Source organism: Carassius auratus, chromosome 22 (genome assembly GCF_003368295.1).
Source record: "Carassius auratus strain Wakin chromosome 22, ASM336829v1, whole genome shotgun sequence".
NCBI classification, from domain to species: domain Eukaryota; kingdom Metazoa; phylum Chordata; class Actinopteri; order Cypriniformes; family Cyprinidae; genus Carassius; species Carassius auratus.
In genome coordinates, this window is record NC_039264.1 from 25492474 (window position 1) to 25516899 (window position 24426).

The following is a 24426-nucleotide window of genomic DNA, read 5'->3' on the forward strand; positions in this document are numbered from 1 at the left end:
TGTATTTACAAATAGTTATTTAAATTCTAATATCATATTATGCATTTATATTATTTTTCGAACAAATCTAAATAAACATTTATAAAATATATTTTTTGCTGAAATGTTATGTAGTGAAAACTTAGCGATTTGATTACGTAATGACATCATCGCACAATGACGTCACAATGTCATTTACCAACAAATCAACCTACCATTAGCAACTTCCACTGAAAATTATTTGGCAAGTGTTTAAAGCTGCTCGCTTTGAAAGTTACATTTGTTTCAGCTGTTTGAACATTGCTACCCTATAAGCAATGGACCTTTTAGCCTGCTAAGTTTGTCTTGAGCATGTCTGGATAAAATATTATTAGGTAAGAAACGTGGTTTGATTTTGACTGAATTATCTGTCAAAAAGGACAACGTTGAGGGTTCCTTTTCTCTGAGGAAAATGTAAACACAATATCATCCCTGCTGAAAACAACAACACAAAAAACAACAGAAACCATCAAAGAAATTCTAATGGTTTCCACTAGAAATACCATTGCAATCATCAGCTATTAACCATTATATAATGGTTTCCTGTGGTGAGTTTTGGTACATAGTCTTTAAAATTAGGATTTTTTTAAAACTAGCCACCAATAGAAGTTGACCAATAACCAGTAGAGACCCAAAGGGATATTTACAGTTTCCATTAAAACCAATACAATTACCATTATAACCAGTAAAACCATTACAAATTATATAATGGTTTCTTTTTTTTCCAGCAGGGATTACTTTAAATATCTTGAATGCTTTATGCTGTTTAAGCAAAAGGAATAATTGCATCAAGAAAACACCTGTTAAATTCCAAATAAATAATTATTATGTATTATTAATATTATGTATTATTATTGGTACCTTTTATCTTTTGTATCTTTTGCACTTGAATTAGATAATCGATTTACCTAGGCATACTGTAATTGACATTTAATCTGTAAACTGGATTGTACAAACTGCTACAATACTTTACACATTTATTAAAGATAATGTGATGTACTGTATATCAATCAAGTGAATTGTACATAACTGTAAATAAAATAAAGTCATAATAAATTATATATTTGAGCTAAACATATACCTGTTTTAATGTCTTGAAATCGGAACTTGAATGGTTTAGCCTTTTCATCCTAATTTCTAGATACACATTTTACTCATATTAACTGTTTTAATTATTTACACATTTATAACATCGAACATGTTAAAACAACATTAAATAGTGTCCTGTTATTTTCTTTACCTCATTCAAGCTTAAATGTCACTTAGTGCTTATCATGGTAACCCCTCTCAAGGACGACATGAATTGATAAAATCCAGCAGCTTAAACAATGTGGTGTCGTGAAATCACTCATAGCCAAAAGTTTGCGCAACACTAAATTTGAACCTTGCTGATATTGTTCTGAACCTGTAATTTCTGGAGGAAACGCATGACCAGAGACAACCACAAGTAAGCCATTCATAGGTTTACATATACTGTATTTTTATTGTACCTTTCCCAAAAACATGTTGCGTTTCTTAAATTTCCATGAATCTACAGCCATCTTTTGTCATTAGGGATGTTGAGATACTTGGCTTTCTCAAAATCGGAGTCTCATGTCCTTGGATTTCTTTCAAATAAACATAGGCAACATTGTGTTCAAAGTTATTAAGAGCACAATGGTTTATAGTTGAAAAGCTGGACAGTATTCAATTCTCAAATCAGCAGTGGAGTTAAAATAACTTTGTAACGACCAATGTTGCGAGACACATGGCTGGAAGAGGCGAAGTAAACTCAAATCATGTTTGTACAGATGCAGTCGACTCTCTGCTGTGCATCTGGACAGGCTTTAGTGATCAGTCAGATGTTTTAAACACTCAAAAGCCAAGTTTTCTTGTTTGCAGCGAGTGTTTTTTACCAGTTGGAAGGCTCCAAGTGAAGAGATGTTTGCTTGTCGTCATCAATCTCAAGTGGCTGTCCAAAAATACAGATAGTTGCGGCCATTACTGCTGAAATGGCGAGAATACCCAGAAGTATTGCCCACCAATGTGCCTGCAAATGAGAAGAGAGAAGTTTCAAATAATAGCAGACATATATTCACTAGAGTGTTTTTAGCTTGCAGTTTTGCAGCATTGGTTCTCTGGGTTGTTCTTTAATGGTCCATTTGGATTAGGTGTCCAAAATAAGTATCCTTGGAAATTTTGACAAATGTTAAAGCTAAGTCCTATTACTATACACAAGACTAGTGATGCCATCTCTGCAGTAAACGCAAAAAGGGAAGATGGTAGCACACTATAATAGACCGAATGATAACAACAAACCTTCATCCAACCGCCCAGGTCATCAAACTCATCCAATTTCAGGAAAGAATTCTTAAGTCTTGCAATTGGGCCATCGGCATCTAGTATTCGACACACTTTGAACTTGTCGCAGTAGCCTCGGTTTCCAGAGCACGGAGACCCAGGAACCAAAGCCACATGTTTCCCGCTAAAGTAATGCAAAAGAACGGAAGAAGTGGTGCTTGCGCAAGTATTAGGTTTATCTATGGAGAGAAAATAACAAAGAAGAAAAATTCAAGTCAGATAAAAGAACATATGCACTTTATTTACACATGTATGGAGCAGTAATGTCAGCACAAACAGTCCATTAAAACAAATGGCTGTTTATGCATCTAATTTATTTGGAGCAGTAAACACAATCTTTTTATGGCGGAACATTGTGGTCACCTTTCTGCTGGCAGCACATGTGGCACTTTTCCGTCTTGTTCTCTCCCAGGCAGTCACATTGCACCATGTTATACAGTGCACAGAGAGACAGGCTGCATTCCTGAGACATCAAGCCACAAGACATTGGTTATAGAGGACATCACATTGTGTGATAGGATAATAGGCAAAATATAGCCAATTTGCATGATTACTAAGCTCATTAAGCTTGAATGACTCCATGTGCTCAGTTCCCAACAACATCATCCCAGAAAAGCAATTACTTTGATTTATCTTGTCTTTGCATTTCTTCCTCAAACAAAATTTACGACAATATAATGTTTTATGACTTTGGCCCAAGAAAAAAAAAGGTGTCTGTTTTCAATTAAATCACATATTTGTATTACATAATATATGTCCTCAAGGCTGTTCTGACTTTTGTAGAACTCAAATGTGTTGTTTTGTTGTATTTTGAATAGCAGAAAAATGCATGAAATCTGATTCTGACAAACATCAAATCAGTTTGAGACCAGTATCAAATCTGGATGAGTCTGAATGTTCTAATCAGAAACCAATGTAAATATGTAGATAGACTGAATATGGATTACATTGGACTGAAAGAAACCAAAGATCAGATTTTATAAATTACAAAATGCAGATAGCAAGTTCTAAATATTACAATCCAAATCAACATAGAACAAAGTCAAAAAATAGGTTGGACATACCCCGTTAAAACAGACACGTGTACCATCACTGCATATTGTCATGTCTGGCTTGGCGGCGGGTTCTGGACATACAGCGGAGGAACCAGTGCATATACTTTGGTTGCGACAATCGGATTGGCGTTCACACGTCAGCCCAGATTCCTTGAAGACACAATGCGAGCTGCAGCATAGACCCTGGCTAGGACTGTGATGGATATAAAGTAAACAGTTACCAATGATCATATTCAAGAGGGTGGATGTAGTCTACCATAATCAGTTCAGGCATTATTAGGCCCCAACCCAAATAGAACTGTTTATGACATAATTCCATGAAGTCCACAAGACTCTACAGAAGGGCCCCAACCCAGATCCTGGAGGGCCACCTTCCTCCAGAGTTTAGGACTGGACACCCCTCTCTTACAGAAGTGGGGTCCGACCCAGCTCCTGGAGGGCCACCTTCCTCCAGAGTTTAGGACTGGACACCCCTCTCTTACAGAAGTTGGGTCCAACCCAGCTCCTGGAGGGCCACCTTCCTCCAGAGTTTAGGACTGGACACCCCTCTCTTACAGAAGTGGGGTCCAACCCAGTTCCTGGAGGAAACACTTAAGAAATTTTAGCTCAAATGTTCTCCAAAAGCACTCGCTGTGACATTTTGAGTGATTTTGATGACCTTGATTAAGTGGTTTACAGTATGTTTAGGTATCTAGGGTTGGAGCTAACCTTCTTGGTAACCTCCTGCACTATTGCAGTCTTCAAAGTGCTCTACTATACAACAGTTGATTTGACATTACGTCACCAATGGACCACAAGTGTTAAAGGTGCCATTTGGAACCTTACAGTGAAGAAATTCCATTTGTCCAAAAAGTCTACAGGTCATTCTGACACAAAATGGACTGATACAAACCTGCATTGTTTGTTGGGCTTCAGTCGACATTCAGTGCCTGCAGGTTCCTTTGAGCTGTAACAGCATGGATCACTTTCATCATGGCCCACGTCGCATTCTTCCCCCTCTTCTACAATACGGTTTCCACAAATGGGATGCTCACTCTCTGACGAGACAAAACAGGTAAATCTTCAGCCAGTTAAGTTTACCTCAAGCCCTGATCAGCCATGGAGATAAAACCCATTGAAGGTGAGATTTAGGACTGAGACAAGCTAAAGTTCATTAGCTTATCTAACCCATCCCAGAATCTTTTCAGGCATCTTACCTACAAAACATTTGTCCTTCTTGATATTCAGAATGCTACTCATGTGCCGCAGGCTGCAGGGGGAGAACTTGTCGTTGTTCTCCTCGATCTTGTAGGAGGCTTGAGGGAACATCAAGAACCTGCCTTTGTCACCGGTGAACTCAAGGCCTCCACAGTCAGAATCCTCATCATGCTGCCACAGTATATAAATGTAAATGTAAAATAAATTTATGCATTTAGCAGACGCTTTTATCCAAAGCGACTTACAGTGCATTCAGGCTATCAATTTTTACATATCATGTGTTCCCAGGGAATCGAACCCACAACCTTACGCTTGATGGCACAGTGCTCTACCAATTGAGCTACGGGAACACATATGTATATATATGTATATATGACACATTACGTAAAATGTAGACTGGGAGTCTCAAATTAAATTATCTACTACTAGTTAGTTGTTCTCCTCCATCGGGGTTCAATTAAACAGTTTTAACAACAATAGTATAAGCATAAATTTTTAATACTATATATTTATTTGCCCAAGTAATACAAGTAATTTACTTGCTTCGTTTCTATATTTCATTGTCAAGGGAAGTAGTACCAGGTATAAAAATTATGCACACTAAAGTGTGGTGTTGCTTTTAGTTCACAGAAACTCTGCAGCACATTAAAGCCTCCAGAAGTTAAATGAGATAAGTGGGCCAAAGGCCACCGGCCCCTCTCCCAGGCCTCCCCAAAAATCAAAGATGATGTGGATTCTCCGATCTGCTCTGCATCCCACATTCAGTCTGGAAACCCCTAGCCATGCTTTTCTGCCCTTTCGCTGTCAAATGTGACTTAACATGTTAAAGGGAGATGGACAGGCAGAGCAGAACTAATCTGCCAAAGAGCCGTAGGAAGTGTGAAGAACATGGCTACCTCAGATGGAAAAATTCACTAAAAGGCAATTGGATATGCAACAAGCCCATCATGCGCTATAGCGTCACATGCTATGTCGATCTAGCCTGCAATCAAACAAAAATAATCCAGCATTTGGCATCAGCGTAGCAGCATGCATTTTCAAAACAAATGACGCCAATAGAGATTGCTGCCCAAACCCGGTGTTAATCATTCATGCATGTGTCAGTTGTTGGCTTTAACTATAGAGGTTAGTTTGTAAAAGGCATCAGACTTACAGGGGCTCCAAGACTATGGCCCAACTCATGGGCGAAGGTCAGGTGCACCTGTTTGGGAGAAAGGTAGTAGCCGTAGTTCTGAAGGGTGATGAGACCTGTGTTATGGCTGAAATTGTGACCATCCTTCGAAACCATCTGAGAGCAGATCCCTCCCCAGTTATCTAAGAATAAAAAATAAAAGTAAAGAAAATATACAGTACAACCTTCAGGCACATTTGTTGAAGCAAAGATTAGATTGACTTGAGTTTTAATTTAGAACTCTTAGCTATAGGATCAGGGCAAAGGTACCATGTCTCCTGGAAATGGATGTGTCAGTTGGCCAAAATAACTCAAGTCATGATTTACATTCTGAGAAGAACCCCTAGCAGAGTTGTATAATTTACATTTTTATGGTCTCCCCTTTGTTTCAGACTTCATATAATGCCAACAGACGATTTTACTGCTGATCACAAACATCTGGTCTTTTTCGCACAGCACTAACCAATTACATCATTGCTGACTAAAGTCTGCTGGTGGGTGGTAAGAGGGGTTAGACTTGTAGTTGGTCAAGATCAGCCTGTACATCAAAGTCCAAAGTCCTGGACTGTTTTAAACCAGGCTGTGAACTCGTAGTCTGGCAGAATCAAAGGTCAGGCTTATGGCTCCTTAGATGTTTTGAGATTTGTGTTCAGGCCCAAAGCATCGAGAAACCATTCACGTTTTTTTTTTTTATGCCTGTCTCTGGGATATTTACGCTGAGGTTGGATAAACTGGCTCACATAAAACGTATGTGAACTGTGGGTTTATAGAGGCTTTATGGTTGTCATCTGTCTCTTATTTAGGGCTCTCATCATCACACAAGGAATAGGTCTTCGTTTTTGGAATTGCTGAGTCATTTGTCACTGTGGTCCAAACAATCATAGACAATTGAAATTTAAAATGCAAATGTCAAAAAATTCTTAATGGCAGTTAAGAAATATTTCAAAATTTGAAGGTCTTGCAGACCATGTCCAACTGCCAATAGTGCAACTGGAAGGACAATGGTGTTGTCCAGACAAACACATTAAAATAACTATGTGAGCTATATTCAATTACACAATGGAATATAAATGCATTGCATTGCAGAGCTTACTCATTCCAACTGACTAGGAAGAGTGCCAAATGAAATGAAGGTGAACTGTTTACTCCATTGTACTCTAGGTCAGAGGCATCTTTACAGATCGTTGAGCTTGTTCAACAACATGCAAGGTGACCAGGATGGTGCCTTTCATAGTTGATATATCAGGGTCTTTTTAAACTAGACTCACATGGAGCCATTTTTGTCACAAGGTTTTTTAGGACATAAGACCGTTGATTTGCACTACAGCACGCCCATCATGATTGTTCAAAACAATCAGCAAAAAGTCCAAACCAACCAATATAGCGAAGATTAAGGAAGTATTTATGAGATTGGAAAGTAAACAGGACTAACAATAGAGGAACATTTTTAGTCCAATAGATAGCTTAAGTAATTACATGTTTTTGAAAGCCAACCCAGACGATTGTAACACCTTGGTTTACTCAACAAAAACCTAAATGATTTTTCATTGCTTTAAACAAATGTTTATGATTCTCAGTGTTTTGTAAATATACCAATATAAAGCAGCTTGGATTGGAAGATACATCTAAATAAATGTTCATGCATAGCTACACTATGACAAAAATTCCCTCATGTGAACGCACCATGCACATTCTATTCATCATGATGAAGATTAAAATCCCCACAAATGAACAACTTTTCTGCATTGTGAAACCTAAATACAACTGCCAGAAGTAAAAAGTTAAGTGTAGGATATAAACAAACAACACCAGAGTCGCATGACTTTAACGTCACCAAGCTTTTGAAAATTCTTTCAATCTTCATTTAAACATTTTAACTAAATTTGGAGTTTGAATTTTTATTAGGAGAGAAAACATAAACACAACGCTGTCAAAAGGACTAGCGAGTAAAACTGAGGGTTTTAGCATTATGATGTTTAATATCTCAAAACAACCTCTATGTGAGCCATTCAGCCACTTGTTAAAAACCACAAGTAAAGGCTTTAAAACATCTCACTGACGTATTTTATGTCAACAAATGTGAAAACATTATGAGAGTGTTTAAATCCTTATTTCAGGCATTTTACCAAACCCCATTTTAAACCACCGACTTCAGTATAAAAGTGCTCAAATGCTAAACCATTTATGGGTTTTGGCCTACAAAAATTCGCCATTCCTGCATAACACTATACAACAAATATAATTGGAGAACACATTAAAGACAATATATATCCAAATCATAATGCATTGAAATAAAACAACTACCACCCACCTACAAAACACTGACCTCTCTCCAACCTCCCAAGCTGCTAAAGTAGTGCGTCTATGTTAGGTTAGTATGATTGATAGAAAGCCCCCACAAACCCCTTCACCCCACTCCATCGTGGAATAAATGAGTGAGAACAAGCCCAGTCTAAACAAGGCCAAAAGACTGTATAGGGCTTGCAGAAGTCTTGATTCAACTTCCCAAGGCCAAATTATGAAGATGTTAGTGTTAGCATCCATCAGATTTCTTGACATGTTTGAGTGCTAAAGCAGTAAAAACTCACATCAAAGTCACAGCTGCTTTTAGGTTAGTCGAAAAAGGGCCAGAATGAACAAGTTTACAAACAAGGCCCAACACATATGGAACTGCATGCAACTTGATTCTGGATTTGCATAGTGGTAAAATGCTAATGTGCGTGAAGGAACCTATGTGCCTCCTCACGTGAGGGCTTCACCATGGAGGCAAATGGGGATAAAGGAATGCAGTTATCCGAGTTTTTGCAGTGGGGGTAGAGGTCTAACACGCATAGCTCTCTGGTCACATGTCACCACCTCTGTGGACTCACACCCCCTTTCTCAGCCAATCACAGTGGCGCAGCGCGGTCAAGCCCATGGCAGCATTCTAGGATCTCAGCTGGCGGCCTGCACCTCCAACCGCAACAATAATAATCAAAACAATGACTGCTCAGTTTGCTGGCCGTGGGAGATCCCAGTGACATTCAGATACCGTAACCCAATGTTTTCAAACTCAATTCCTGGAGGGCCACAGCTCTGCACAGTTTAGCTCCGATCCTAATCAAACACACCTGTTCCAGCTAATCAAGGTCTTTGGGATTACTAGAAACTTCCAAGCAGGTGCGAGTTGGAGTTGGTTGGAGCTAAAGTCTGCAGAGCTGAACTAGCTTACACCGGACCATTTTGCTTGACTGCATGACTATATTATTCCTATGGTCTAGACCAGTATGAACTATGAAGATTCATGCTGGTCTAAGCTGATCAGCCAAGTAGAGGAATTCATTGATCAATAAAGGCAGGAGATGTCTTATTTAGAACATTAAGGACGTTGCAGATGTCCAGATTAAAAGGGAGCGACAGCTAAGGTCATGTCCTGTCATGTAGAGGAGCTGCTAATGTGGAACGCAGCATTCAGAGGAATGTTAATTATGAGGTCAACTTAGCAGCGGTACTAAAATGTACCAACAAGACGTTTATTGTTTTGGTTAAAAAAATTTACAAATAAAAACATATTGGGGTAATACTGTAAAGGTTTTTTTGGAACACAGCAATACAGTATAGTGTACTTTTCAATTTACTAATTACTTTTTTTCTGAGCAGTTTTAAACACGTTTTCTTCCATGTTTTAATTTTCACAGTAAATTTATTTTGTCTAGCAATGTTCGGCAAAAAATAAAAGGAATTTTCCAATTTTAATTTTATTACACTTCAAAATATTAATTAAATTGTTTACAAGATACTATTATTATTATTATTAAAGTCTACCAGGACCGGGATTGGTTGGGGTAGGTTCTAAATTTGCACAGTTGCTTTTCGTTTTATATTACTATTCCCAGAAGAAAATTCAGTAAACAGTTGTTAACCAAAAAAACAAAAAAAAAAACAAAAAAAAAATCGATGTTTAAAATATTAATTAAGATGCCTTTGTTTGATGATCAGAGTCCAAAAAAAATTCAAAAGACAACACTGTCTTTGATTAAAAAAAAATATATTATTATGTCACAAAATAAATAAACTATTAAATTGTTAAAGCTTTATGAATTTAACTGAATAGACATGCTTTAAGATAATTTCAAATTAATAAACCAGAAAACACAGAAAAAAAGTCCCCTAATAAATATATTTTTGTTAAACATTTAATAAACTGATATTTAATTGTTTAAATTTCAATTAAAATTGATTCAATTCAATTAAAATCAATGATTTCAATTAATTTTCATTACTTAAATATAATCATAATATATAACCATTTAAACAGAATCTAGAAAAATCTAATCTGCAAAAAATAATAATAACAAGAATTTATTTATGGAAAAAAATCAAATGTCAATTTGGGGGAAAAATTTCATAAGGCCCTAAACGTCCTTGCATTACTGTATTCTGGTTTTCTCATACAATTAGAGTCACTGTAAGTCTTGCAGTTTCTTATTAGCAAACTTGTCCACTTGAATCTCATAAATCTCTCAAAGTATACATGCAATTACATAAAAACTTACAGGAAGGCTGTTTCTCTGAATTTTACATTAAAGCACATTCTTTCCTGGAAGACCACCACTCCACGCCCAGACCTCCACCATTCACATCACAATCTTTCAATAAGGTGTCTAGGGTTTGAGTGATGTTATCAGATAGCTTCGCTTCAATATCATGTTGTGTCAAGGACAGCTGTGGATAGAGGTCACATACCAAAGGCCTAACACACCATCACTGAGGCAGCTTGTGTTGCTATTTGTCTAGAGCGGATGGATGAAAGTACCTGTTTTTCCTTCCCAGGCCAAACCGAGAACCCCGCTGAAGTCTCTGTTGGTCAGGAGATAAGACAGGCAGTAGTCGTTCCAGTTCGTCTCGGAAAACAGACTCAAAAGCTTCTCAGGCCCAATGTAGGTCTGGCCCAAGGGACTGCTGGGGTCTTCTTTAGTGATCACCTGAAATAATTAGCGACCTGTTTTATGTCATTGCAGGTTGTGCGTTTAAATCTTTGACATTGGTGAAAAAGTAGTAAGGAAGCATAAGAGTAAAATGATATGTGAAAAACTGAGAACCTTATGAGGAATTTAAGTTAAAAAAAAGTTAAAAGGCAATAAAAAAATACAAAATAAGATTCAATAAATTTAAATAGTATGAAATTATTTAAAATAAAGAGGCAAAAATACAAATGACAGTAAAACAAACAAAAAATATGATCAAAAGCTGACCATAAATACTAAAACGACAACATGAAAATCAATAAATATTATGAAATTATCTAAAACAATAAACAAAAACTAAAACAACGGCAATAAATAAATACTAAAAATAAACAGGATGATTAAAACAGTCAAAATGTACATAATACAGCTGTAATTATTTTGTTTAAACCATGACTAAAACAAGGACCTTACGGTGAGAAATTTAACTTTGAAGTTCACCAGCTCTATGCCGTCAAACTCGGCTTTGTCATAAATGTCGTTTACTGCTTTCATGTAGGAGGCAACCTGCAAAACATATACTGCATTAAGCTTATGATAACTGACTTCACTTTGACACCTTATTAGACAGAAATAGTGACACAAGACAAGAGGACAGACGGACAGATTAATTTTGCCACAGTAATCTTATCACAGTATTTGATCAATTGAGACACTGTTCTTCAGAGTTTCAGCTGCAACAGTGAATCCTCCAGAGAGTCTCTTGCCCCAGTCACTGTCAGTGGATTGAGGCACATTTCGTCTCTGAAGGAATGAAAGCACTCTGGGGTAAAAGTGCCTGGTGAGGAATAAGAGTGACAATCTGGCCTCTGATTCTTACAATGAGCAGGCCAAGACCAACATATTAGCACACAGCACTGGGTGAATATGGAAACGTGGAATAACTCAGCCCGAGTACCTCCACCCACTTACACACACTTCTGAATCGGTTAAACATTTTATATAAATGACTTTACATACATATTATGATTTTTAGTATCATTTAAAATTTACATTAATATTAGCACCAATAAAATGTATTTATTTTTATTAGTTTATTTATATTTGCTCAGTTTATTTATATTCTGTTATTATATTTAATATATATATATATATATATATATATATATATATATATATATATATATATATATAAATATAATATAATTTTTTACACAAATTGCTATATATAAATATTGTTTCTCATTACATATATTAATATGTAATATTAATTATGATATATTTATATTATTAATAAACATTTATAATTAATAATTGAACAATAGTTTTTGAGACCAGTAAAAATTATTTTACTGATATAAATGATATTATTAAATTTGTTTTAAAGTTGTCTTCCCTTTTTACTTTCGAGAGTATCTTTATTGAAATTTACATTGTGTGGTGTTACTATATACACCACCAAAACTTCTCTCTTTTTTAAGAAAAATACATTTTTTAAATAAATTTATACTTTTAATCTGCAAGAATGCATTAAATTGGTCAGAAATTACTGTAAATATATTTACAATTTTAGAAAAGATTTCTATTTTAAATAAATGCTGTTCTTTTTAACTTACTATTCATCAAAAAAATCTGGAGATGCATCACTGTTTTCACAAAAACATTAAGCAGCAAAATTGTTTTGAACATTGACTGAAATTCAGCTTTGCATCACAGGAATAAATTACATTTTAAAATAAATTGAAATAGAAAATAAGTTTTAAGTTGCAATAATTTTTCACAAGGTTACTGTTTTTACTGTATTTTGTATCAAATAAATGCAGCAAGTCACTATGTTTAAAAATATTAAATCTTAACAATCCCCAAACTTTTGAAAACTAGTTTTGCTGGGCACAAACATAGGGACCATAAACAAAAGACTTATTAACCGTTTTCTTCAACTAAAATGCCGGTTAAATAAAAAAGCAACAAAATAACAAAGACCCATTATCATTTAAAAACATGTGTTTCAGTTAATCGTTTGGCAGAAACATTGCTTTTCAGGAATTTCGTACACGCAGTGATTTGTTAAAACAATAAAAATCACCAGCTGTGGAAAGTAAAACAAAAACATTGCGTAAACATCAAAAATGATATGCAGACAATGGGAACTACCCCCAAAGTAAAAGCTCAGTGATCTCAGTGGTCCAGCCCCCAAAATACACCAATCTGGAAAACTCGTCAGATAAAAGATAACAAATGCTTAACTTGTGGAAATCCTGTCTTTTATCTTCAGCTTATAAACATTACAGTTTCTCACATCCGAAGCAAAGAACTTGGCTTTGTTCCATTGGTGACACACAATCCCACCATTTCGGAGAAGTCTCCAGTTGGATCAAGGAAGGAACATGCTGTGAATCCCACTTTGTGGAGATTGGGCAGCGAAGGGAGGGGGGCAAAACTTAAACGTCAACAGGAAAAGTATTGTTTTTATCAGCCTGTAGATGTCCAATGAAAGAATCTTTTGAGCACTCGGTCTTGGGAACTCACCTGAGCCACAACAGCTTCAACACTTCCAAAGCGTTTGTAGAAGCGGTGGTCTGCATGGAGGTGCAGAAGACAGCTGGTTTTGGACTGGTCGACCTTCCGCTTTGACCTGGACACTGGTATCTGTTGTGGGTCACAAGACGGAGAAGATCTCACAAACTTGAGAAGGCGTCAAGGCAGAACTTATAGAGATAAGATCACATCTGGTTTTTCAATGCTGCCAACGAACAAGTGGAAGTCATGTGTTGTAGTAAATATGAGCTTAACATATAATGCTAGCGTGTTTCTGATTTAAAGATGCGGCATGTTGTCCTTGCACCCATTTTGGGCTTTAACCCAACCAGGAGCTTCAAACAATACATAGATTGGACAGATAGTACTCTTTTCCATACAGCAGGACGCCTCCTAAAACAAGACAAGGTGGTAGTTGGTAGCATTGATGTAATGTCGGACACCTCCACGTGCAATCTTCTAAAAAGCTCTGAACATCTGATTTCAAAATTATTTCAACATTTAGAGCTCCTTTTAAAGAACTTATTTGGGTTTGTAAGGAAACGCTGTACAGGACAAAACTGGAAATGAGGTGAAGTCATGTCTGACCTCTTGGTGGTTTTGGACAAGGGCCTGCAGACGTCCGGCACCACAGAAGCCAACATGAGTCTGTTTCAACGGAGCACTGTCTGTGGAAAAACATATTCAAGGGTTATATTCTAGGAGTCAACAACTAAGCAGATGTAAACGAGGGATAAAAATGTTGTAATTAACAGTGTTGTTGATGTTAGCTGAAATGAAAGCTATTAAAAGTCATTTTAATTTCCTGAAATAAATCTGAAATAAGATGAAATATAAATGAGATGAAATAAGCTATACCTAAAACCGGTGAAAAACCTAAACCTAAGCATTAGCAACTAACTGCAATAGGTTTAAGTATTGAAACTACTAAAAGTAAAATAAAATCTAAACATAAAGATTAAAAATAAATAAAAATTGCACATAAAATTTGTAAAACTTAAATGACACTTAAATTAAAATGAAAAAAAAGCTATTTTAGAATGTTAATAAATAATGATAATACATAATTATATATATATATATATATAGAAAACATAAAAAACTGGTAATTAATCAGATTGTTGCTTTGATATGAAAAGAGAAGCATCCAAATTAGTTTCAGTGGGATTTAAGTGGTTTTACCATCCTGAAGTTCTTTTTTTCAACTTTTTTTTTTCTATAAATATCATATTTCATAAATGTTCATAAATAATTATTTGGGCCTCATTCAGGAAACAGAGAACAAATAAAACATGTAAATCTCTCACGAAAGATACTGCAAGATTTATGTAAGAATGGTTTTTATGAACCGCTTGCACAATAAAAACTGTTGTTTGTGATTCACGATTCACGAATGAGGCCAAATACAGTCTTATTAATGTCCTGTGAAATAAAAGACTAGATGACACAGACGTGCTGACAAAAATAGATTGCAAAAACTTTGGAGCCCTTTGTACAGTCTTGAAACTTGAAAATTCATTGCAAAACCAACATGCTTGCTCAAGTGGGACTTGGGCGATTGTAATCTTTTCTGACCTCTGTTGAAAAGCCTCATTGTAACATCATTTCTAACTGTACTAAACTTTGCTAGACTTGATTCTTTGTACATCGTAAATAAAAAGAGAGTACATTGTATAAATAGCACAATATTTTGTTATTTTATTTCTGTAATTAGCCGGATTTTAATTATTGTGTTAATTTGAAATGAAGAATTTTTTTTTAAATGAGTCACTGCCACAGTGCGAAGTGTAGTGGGTGGTTGTAAAGGTCCTGCTAATGTGGTTTTTGTGTATTGCTGGTTGTTAGGGAGTTTTTGTTGGTTGCTAACTGGCCCAAATCAAAAGTGCCCACATTCTTTAAAATGAATGTTTCTAGTTATTTATGGTTCCGTTAAAACCTTTAACATCAATGGAACCTTTGCGTTACACAAAAAAGTTCTTTATAGTGGTAAACGTTTCTTTAGATTATTCAAATGTTCTTTACACTTAGAAGATAGCGGTTCTTTTGAGAACTTTTCGCTGAAAGGTTCTTCCAAAAAAGGTTCTTCTATTGCATCCCAGCGAAAACAACCGCCTTCTGGAGCCTTTACTTTTAACAGTGCAGTCCCAAATCTATTCTACAATAAGACATATAAATTATGTTTGTTTGTTTTTTTGCCAAATTTTATCAAAAAAGTACGAAAACCTAGAAATATAAAAATCTAACAGGTGTACAATATTTACTATGCCCAGGACTTAAGGTGGTTCACAGCATGGATGATAACTAACACTGTAAGGTTTTAATAATTGTTGCAGGGAAATCCACACTACAGCTATAATGATAATGGCACAGGGAAAAAATATCACCACTTTCGGAAACATATTTTTTCCAGCTAACGATCAAAAACATTGACAGTCAAAGAGAATCCATTTGATTAAGCTCGAGAATTTACACAACATTGTAGGGCATTGGTGTGGATGCTAATATAGTTAGCGTTACAGTTATCCCTCTTGGCTTTAACCCCAAGCATTAGCTGTAGTAATCGCAGGCAACAAGTTTAAATCTCGCACGCCACAAAAAAAGTGATATTACATTATATTTAAAGTCTTTAAGATCCGACATTGAAAGTTGAACCTTCTTCATAGTTACATTGTTGTTGTTAAAAAAAAAAATCACTTACAAAGATTAAAGTGTTCCAGAAGCCTTTCAACAAATAAAAACACATAGGTCATGTTGTTTTATTATGATTCTTAAAGAATAACTTAAAAACATTCTCATGGAAACTTCAATCAACTATTAATAACAGCTACACTGATTGTTTTTGATAGTGGTGCATCGTGACCCAAACCAGACATAACATAGCTGGGTGATATGACCTTAAAACTCAAGGTAACTGACTCTCAGACTTCAATGAGAAGGTTTTTCACTATGGCTTCAAATTCAGGAAGGTCTCAAGATTGACACAAATTAGATTAACCATTAATTTGAAGCAAAAAAAACAAGCTCATGCAAACTCATGTGATTGACATCCTCAACAGCCTGGTTAAATTTTACCTACACTGTAAAATGACTGGGAGTTTAGCTGGGAATAAATGTCAAGTTGACTCTAACTAGAGAAGCAACATGATTGGATCACACCATCCTGGTGTGGAAGAATCGACCAATAAGAATCCGAAAATGTAAATAAGGTGGACAGCAATGTTCCACCACTGGTTTCGGATCATTCTTTGGAACATGAGCTCAGTTTCTATAAACAAAAAGGCTAGCAGAGTCGTTCCTGGATCAGTGAGTTTGAGAGAAATGGAGCACGTGAGAAGAAAGGGTAAATGTCGGGCATTGACCCATTGATGGAATTACTTCCAGACTTTGGCTTCATCCTGCGTGCGTCTCTTTCAAGTAGTTGTGCATGTGGAGACCAGGGCAGAAAGGTTTCAGGAGTTGTTTGAAGAAAAATATGCATTAATTTGTTGAGAAACAATCCACACTAGGGGGGAGCGGAAATTAAAATGAATGTTTATCCAAGTACACTTGCAGAATCAAAGACTAACCTGGAATAGATATTGTATTTTTTTTTTTTATAAATCCATCCAGCACCAATTACATTGACGTCATTGAAGTATACAGTATGGAAATCGAACCCAAGCATTTAGATATGGCAGTGAGCTCATGATGAAATACAAACTTGCTAAACTCTCCTGTTTCTGTGTTCATATCTATGATTTTCATGTGGCCAACCCTGATTGGTTGTTTCCTTTACAAAGCCAGCTGCAATGAAGCCTAATCAAAGCTGCTCCTCTTCCTGTTAGTTTTAACTTCCAGATGGCAGACAAACCATGGCATTGTCCAAAAATGGCCTGAGTATAAATAACAGATCTGACTGGGACAATCATGTTTAGTCTTCAAGTGACTCAAACAGGAAATCACTTACTTTTAATTGCTGCAAATTAGTATACTGTTTAAACAACAAACAACTCAGCATAAATCATGGCCACCATTTTAAATATTTCTGGATGCCAATTAAATAAATAAAATAAAAATATATATATTTATATATAAATATTAGGCTAAATCGTGTGCATGATTAAAAAATTAATTCCCTCAATATACTAAAGCGTGCACACGGTTACTATTTAATTCACTTGATTTATAAATCGAGGGAATGCAATAGTAATCTTGTGCATGTTTTAGTACAGTGAGGGAACGAATTAGTAAATCATGCGCACAATTTATTTATTTTTTCTTGCATGTCATGTGCGGGGCTCCGTACAGATTTAGATCATCAAACTAATTTTAATATTACACAAAGATAACCCGAGTAAATACAAAATCCAGTTTTGAAATAATGATTTCATTTATTAAGGAAAAGCTGTACAAACCTGTCTGGCCCTACGTGAAAAAGTAATTGCCCCTAAATCTAATAACTTGATGTGCCACCCTTTGCAGCAACAACTGCAATCGAGCGTTTGTGATAACTGGGTTTTTCGAGCATGAATGGACTGTTTAAGGTCATGCCACAGCATCTTAATCGGATTTAAGTCTGAACTTTGACTTGGCCACCCCAAAACCTTCATTTTGTTTTTCTTGAGCCATTCAGAGGTGGACTTGCTGGTGTGCTTCAAATCATTGTCCAGCTGCATAACCCAAGTGTGCTTGAGCTTGAGGTCACAAACTGACGGCCGGACGTTCTTCTTCAGGATTTTCTGACAGAACGCAGAATTCATGGTTCCATCAGTTTTCACACCAAAATCACACCTGAGCAATGTATGCTACTAGTTTCTCCATACAGAAGACATCTTGAAATGCCTTCTTGAAGTGTTAAATAAATTTCAGTAAGCGTTTTCAATACTTTTTCTGTGTCATTCCACTTTATAACACAAAACTTAAATTCTGAACTTTATTTTTTATGGATTACTTTAGTATGGATTACTTAGGTTGTTACCGACATCTGGTGAAAATTTCATGTCAAAAGCATCTTTGGAAAAATGGTGTTCAGTGCTTATTTTACCCGCTGTATATATATACACATCCATGGGAATCCATGGGAAATATTCTACAGTAACCTTGAAACCACATGCGCATGGTGTGACCACAAGATCACATGACCACCAATATCCCCAGACTATACATACACTGGTCTCTCTGCCAATGTTTACCTCCTGCTATACAAAGACAGGAACACGTGTCTTTTTATGACCCCAGTGAAAGAGGCGCACAGACGCAAATGTAAATCCCAGAAATTGCATCAAAACAATTCAAGGTACAAAAGTCGAACCACTAGTTCGAAATGCACTTGCTTTGCATTCTTGTAAGATCTACTATCGAGCATTTGGAGCTTCATCTGAAACAAATTCAAAGTTTTGTACAAAAGATTTTGGATGCTCCATGGCTAATACATCCTTAAAAGAGACAAAATGATCATATTTTTAATGTGGTCTCAGACGATATATTCATTACACCGTTGAGAAAATCTCATCATGTTACTTTACAGTGCATGGCAGATCTCTAATCCTCTCTTGACAGGCTATTTAAAACAATTATTTCCATGTCATTTGACAAAAAAAAAAAATTATTAGGGTTTAAAAATAGCGTGGCTGAACAATAAATGAATTACGGCCATTATCAACCTTCTCTATTACATTCATTATTGTAGGTTGTGGTATAAATAGACTCATTTGTGATATCTCTAATATATTTATGTTCTTTAAACAATCAAAATAATGCGTAACACAGTTCAAAGAATGTTTGAACAAAAGAAATTAAATACAATAGCAACACCACTTGAAATACAAATCTCACTTTTAAAACCGTAACTTTCCAAGTAAATAAAATTGTTTTTCTCCAAAAGCGGAATACAAAAAAATTAGTTTGTTAAACACTCGTTTTTTACTTATTTTCCAAATAAAACAATTTGAGATCGTACAAATTCATGCAAGTACAGTTATAGGGGTGAGCCTTCATGAAGGTTTTTTGTTTTGTTTTTTCAAATAAAATCACATTGTACAAATTCATACAAAATCGTCTACTCGTAAAACATCTCATGAGATTGCGTTGAGAAAGTACTATTGTATTAAACTACTAGCTATATTGAACAGCTCTGCTTGCAATAGGCCTAAATGTATCATGGTTTACGGCTTTTTCGTCTTTATTGGAAAAATCCTGAATAAGAAAATTATTTTTGCAGTAAACACACACAATTATGTTAGGACTAATTCACAGCTTTACCTCAGCGAAGAAAGAAAAACATTATTATGACTTACCCACATCGTCCTCATGATAAATGATGGAATGGTGGTCAGTGTTGGAGGTGGTGTATCTGTCAATGGGCTCGACGTAGAACGTCCCGTTAGCTGTTGTGATGGAGCCTTCAAACTGACCCTCGAGGACAGACCCTTGACATGAGGATGCACTCTCATCTCGAGACAAGAACAGTTTCATCTTAGTGACATTTAATTATAGATCTGAATTGTGTGGCATTCAAAACAAGGAACGTGTTTCAGAATATCCTACCTTCTACTACTCCTGAGAATATGTGAGAGAGATCCACCGTCTGAGATTCATCTGCTGACTGGACCTTGAAATCTTCTGTGAAGCCATTCACATCTGGCTTGAGACGTAGGTGGAATTCCCTACCCCCCAAAATAAAAATAAATTTTTGATAAAAATCAGTGGTTAATAAAAAGAACATATTTAAGTATGGTGGCTGTTTTAGTACCTTTGAAAGGCGTTGAAGTTTAGATGAAGCTCTTGTTTGTTTGTATGTGTCTCACGTCTGACGCGCTGGTGCTGTTGTTTTATGAGCTCTCGGTCATAAGACAGGCCTTCATAGTGTCTTATGTACTTGCTAATATCTTGTAAAGCTTCTGAAATATTAAAAAAACAAAGGATACTTGGTTAAATTGGACTCAAGTTCAAATATACATTTGTTTACCACAAAGCAGTGACAGTGAGTAGGTTTTTTAAATATAAGATAATTCGGACAAATGCATTGTGCGTTGCTGGTATTGGTTGGTTTTATTGAGGTTGTTGTTCATTTTTAGCTGGTCAAGCTGGGAGATCACCTCACCCCAAGTTGGAAACCAGCTTGGACTGCCTGGGAGCTGTAAGCTAAGTCTAGAGAAACAACTTAAGCTAGTTTAAATCCAAGTTCCTGTTCTGAATGCATTGTAAATGTTACAAATATATTGCTGAAACACATTTCAAAGACTGTGATCTATGTAGTACTGAATAGTGGAGTTAGCCCGTTAAACAGTTTTTCACCAATTCTGTGTTCAGGATCTTTTCAGGGGGTTCGATGATGCACTGGAGCCCCTGGGCCATGGCCCTTGCCCTAACACTATAGCTAGAGCACATTCCCATCAGTTAACTGCTTTATCGCAAGTTGTCAGTACCATTAGTAATAAACTAAGACAGGGGTGTCAAACATATGACCCACAGGCCAAACACGGCCCACAGAGGTATCCAATCTGGCCACAGGATGATTTAAACAATAATATAAAAAAAAACATAATTTTAAAAACGGAATAGTTATATTCGCTACAATATTTTATTTTAAATTTAAAGTAGAACAAATTGCTCATTTATTTACATTAATATTACGCCTCGGGAGTCGGGACACCTAACGTTAACATGTGCGTTTTATTTGTAACTTAAAATTTAGCACAAAAAAAACAAACACATCATGGAAGTTTTTCAGTGCCAGATGAAGGCTATCAGGTTACAATATAATTCAGTATATGACCTGAAAGAAATTTTGTTTTTATAATTTATGTCATGATAGTTAAGTAATGTCTAACTATAACAAGGGAGCTGCTTTCTCGAATGTCAGCGCGATCGCAAATGAATTGATTTTATACAATAGCTCAACAAACAAGATCCTAGTATTAAGTGTGTTATATAAGTCACAGAAAAAGTTTTTAACAGAGCCGAAGTAGGACCAATTGTGCGTCTCCGAGCAGCACTGTGTATTTTGTTATTGAATGAATCTGTGTTTTTGAACAAATCATTTGAGTCAATGATTCAGTGGCCCATTCAATCGCTAGACAATCACTAGCTTCGTTTCTAAACGAATCAGCCATTTTTAATGAATGGGTCAATGGATTGATTACTAATAATGAAGGAAACTTGCTGCCACCTACTGCCAGTTTTAGTGTATTTATTTATCAATGAAGGGCTTAAACCAACCATTTTGTGTTAGTATTGCAAACCCCTAAAAGAATCTAGTATCATCTTTAAAAAATATTTACTAGATTTTTAAAAATAAATTATATTGTAGTTTGTACGGTTAATATTAATATAATTATGAGCAAACTAGGTTTTAAACAAAAAAGGTAATTCAGCCTGCGAAAGGGGTCATTTTCTCCGATCTGGCCCTGAGTCTCAAATTAAATTTAATTAATCCATATGCTTTTATTCAAAGCGACTTATAGTGCATTCAGACCAGGGGGCAAGGAACTCGACCGGAAGTTGAAGTCGGGTGGGGGCTGCCATGTTTTAGCAGAACTTCACTTGCGTTAGCATTCCCATAGACTCCCATTCATTTTGGCGTCACTTTGACAGCGAATAACTTTACATCTGAGGTGTTTAAAGACTCCGTTTGTCCATTATTTATTTCTAAAGATACACGACAATGTATAAAGGGCTCCATTACCTTCTATGTAACATTATGGCCCCGTAGAAACAGTTTTTGTAAAAAATAGGCTAACGATTGCGTCATAACCACTCGTCTCTCTGTCACATTACCGTACAGACAGGAAGAGAAGCTCGCAGGCAATTAACTTAATATGGCGTACTGGCGTTACATTTTAAAATACTATACAAAATAATTAATCAGAATACGTACTCCTGCTCACTCATGCCAAAGAACTCCCCGCTCAAGCTCGCCGTCTCTGCAAGATTAACGATGGCAGTTTTCACGCACAGCCACTTAGAAGATTTACATCTGTCAGACAGGTTGCTGACGTCGTCAAGCTTCGTTTGAGTCTGCGCGTCAGAAACGGAAGTGCTAAAAAACGCAAAAAAAATGGGCTTCACTTGTCTCAATTGAGTTCCAATGGGGTCGCTGTGTCCATTTCTTTTACTGTCTATGATTCAGACTAACATTTTTTACCTCATGCGTTCCCTGGGAATCAATCCCACAACCCCTTGCGCGCTGCTAACGCAATGCTCTACCACTGCCACAGGAACACCAACGAGTTTAAAACCCCTGTACTTACAGCATCCATTCAGTCTGTAGTAGTGTTTTACATTATTATTATTTACTCTTATTAATCGACAGCTTTCCCGCAAGTAGGTGTGGTTTCAGCGCAAAAAGAAGACAAGCCCCCAGCGTTTGAGTGCAGGGAATTCCGCCCATTTTATTCAAGATTTTGCTCACTTTTTTTTATTTACTTGGCAGATTTTTGCATCATTCAAATTGGGCCAGAGTGGTTAATAGCCTAATACGTCTTTATGTGGTGTAACAAACCCAGAACATATATTAAATATCGCCTTTACACGGACTTTAATGACAGTTGTCAGCCATTTCTGCTATTTACTTGCTTTTACTTCGCTGCCCCTATTCTGTGCTGTTTTTATATTTTTAAATACAATTCTTTGTGAACAGCACCTGATGCTAATTTCATACTATAATGGTTTGAATGGTTAAAGTCAAAATAACTTGTCTGTATAATAATTGTTGGAAATTATTATCAATTTTATCATCTATCAAATGAAAATCGTTTTGCTTAGCAATAGCGTACCTGTCCTCCTCAAGTTTCATGGCTGTATATGCACAAACGGTGCAGTTTAGGTTTACACCAAAGCATAATATTTTCCAGTTCGTTCAAATCCCTGACCTTAAGTATGAACAAAAATAGTGTTGCTTACCTTACCTAAGCAAGACCACTAATTACGATGAAAGTTTTCTCTAATCTGAGTAAGGAAGAAAATCAGATTTTGCTGCAGGCAAGTTGGGGTAAGCAGGCCAATGTAAGGGGCCAAAAACTTAATCCATTCAAGTTTCCCTTCATTACCTCAGATAAACCCCCCACCTGCAAGTCAAAGCATAAAGGCATATCTTACCTGTGAAATGTCCTCTAGATAAAATATAAATCAGCAGATAAATCTTGGAAGCGCTCAAAAGTATGGCTATCATGTTTTCTTAGCAGACTAGGTGCTTGAAATCTATTCAGAGAGGAATGTTTTTGGTTTCACATGCCCGAACTACACTAACTAGGCATATACAGACTTGTTTTGAAGGAGGACCACAATTTGAATTCAGTTCTTAGACTATAATGGGGATTTTAAATCAGTTTTGCTCAGGGAAACATGAGAAACGCCAAAGACATGTTCTGAGGAAAAGGGTCCCCCACATTCATGAGGATGTTTTTTTTTTTCTCTCTCTTTTGGGAAACGTCCAGAAACCTCATTGTATAGCTATCTGCAGGGGAGAACACAAATTCTCATGGGTTTATGGTACAGTAATTGAATTTCCAGCCTTGCTCATGTTTGGCTCCAAATGGCTTGGTCTAAATACTAGCATATTTTCAGAGGAGAACATGTGCCAATTCAAACAGACGAACATCATTCAGACCTGAGACAATGAGGAGTATCATTAGGACTGAAGGCAACCAGCAGTTCTTGGATAATAGTTCAGTCGGGAGGATTGTAGGGCGCATAAATTTATGAACAATTTCTTGGCACATTTCAACATCATGATATATCATGAAAGTTTTACGGCCTCCAGGCTTTTCTAGGAATGAAAATCTGACTCCACCTCCAAAACCTTCAGCTTGGACGCGATTGGCCACTCAAGCACGACCTGATCTAAGTTGGTGACATCATTCAGGATGCCTCCCAAGAAGGCAGAGGTTACTTCAGGACATTGTTACACATCACTGGAGTCAAACCAAAGTTTTACTGATTTTTTTATAGGTTTCATTCATCTTTACTTATATATTTTTCAAATAAAAACCCTATCATATTGATGACCATTACAAATTCCCACCCACACCAAAAGTTGCACTGCAGTGCTTTGTATTGAAATATTAAACAACAGACCGTAACATTACCATGGCTAATTTCAAGCCAGCAATGCTCAATACCCCCAAGGTTTGTCATCACAATGATTAACTGAAAACAGATTCACGATTGTATTTAGAGGTTC

The 24426-nt window shown here is 36.3% G+C and overlaps 1 protein-coding gene across 2 annotated transcripts; it reads right to left on the reverse strand.

Moving 5' to 3' along the window:
• Positions 1–1477: 1477 nt before the first annotated feature.
• Positions 1478–23481, reverse strand: LOC113040165 (disintegrin and metalloproteinase domain-containing protein 10-like). 2 transcript variants are annotated; one of them, XM_026198454.1, is made up of 15 exons: positions 23343–23481; positions 19996–20143; positions 19791–19909; positions 19541–19696; positions 13854–13933; positions 13257–13376; positions 11202–11294; positions 10577–10745; positions 5764–5924; positions 4610–4781; positions 4306–4450; positions 3423–3606; positions 2722–2821; positions 2317–2537; positions 1478–2047 (listed from the first exon to the last, which is right to left on the reverse strand). In XM_026198454.1, exons 1-15 carry the CDS (start codon positions 23413–23415, stop codon positions 1910–1912), a joined length of 2079 nt encoding a protein of 692 aa, XP_026054239.1. In that variant the 5' UTR covers positions 23416–23481; the 3' UTR covers positions 1478–1909. The 2 variants fall into 2 exon arrangements, with proteins under 2 accessions (XP_026054239.1, XP_026054240.1); XM_026198455.1 differs by lacking the exons at positions 19996–20143; positions 23343–23481 and having other exon boundaries at positions 19541–19718; positions 19791–19905.
• Between the last annotated feature and the right edge of the window lie 945 nt (positions 23482–24426).

Coding starts and splice junctions, on each gene's coding strand:
- LOC113040165 (XM_026198454.1), bottom strand. CDS start 23,415: ATGATAGCCATACTTTTGAGCGCTTCCAAGATTTATCTGCTGATTTAT. Junction 5,925..10,576: donor GGCCTGGGAAGGAAAAACAG/GTACTTTCATCC, acceptor TTTTATTCTTAG/ATAACTGGGGAGGGATCTGC. Junction 2,048..2,316: donor ACCTGGGCGGTTGGATGAAG/GTTTGTTGTTAT, acceptor TCTCATTTGCAG/GCACATTGGTGGGCAATACT.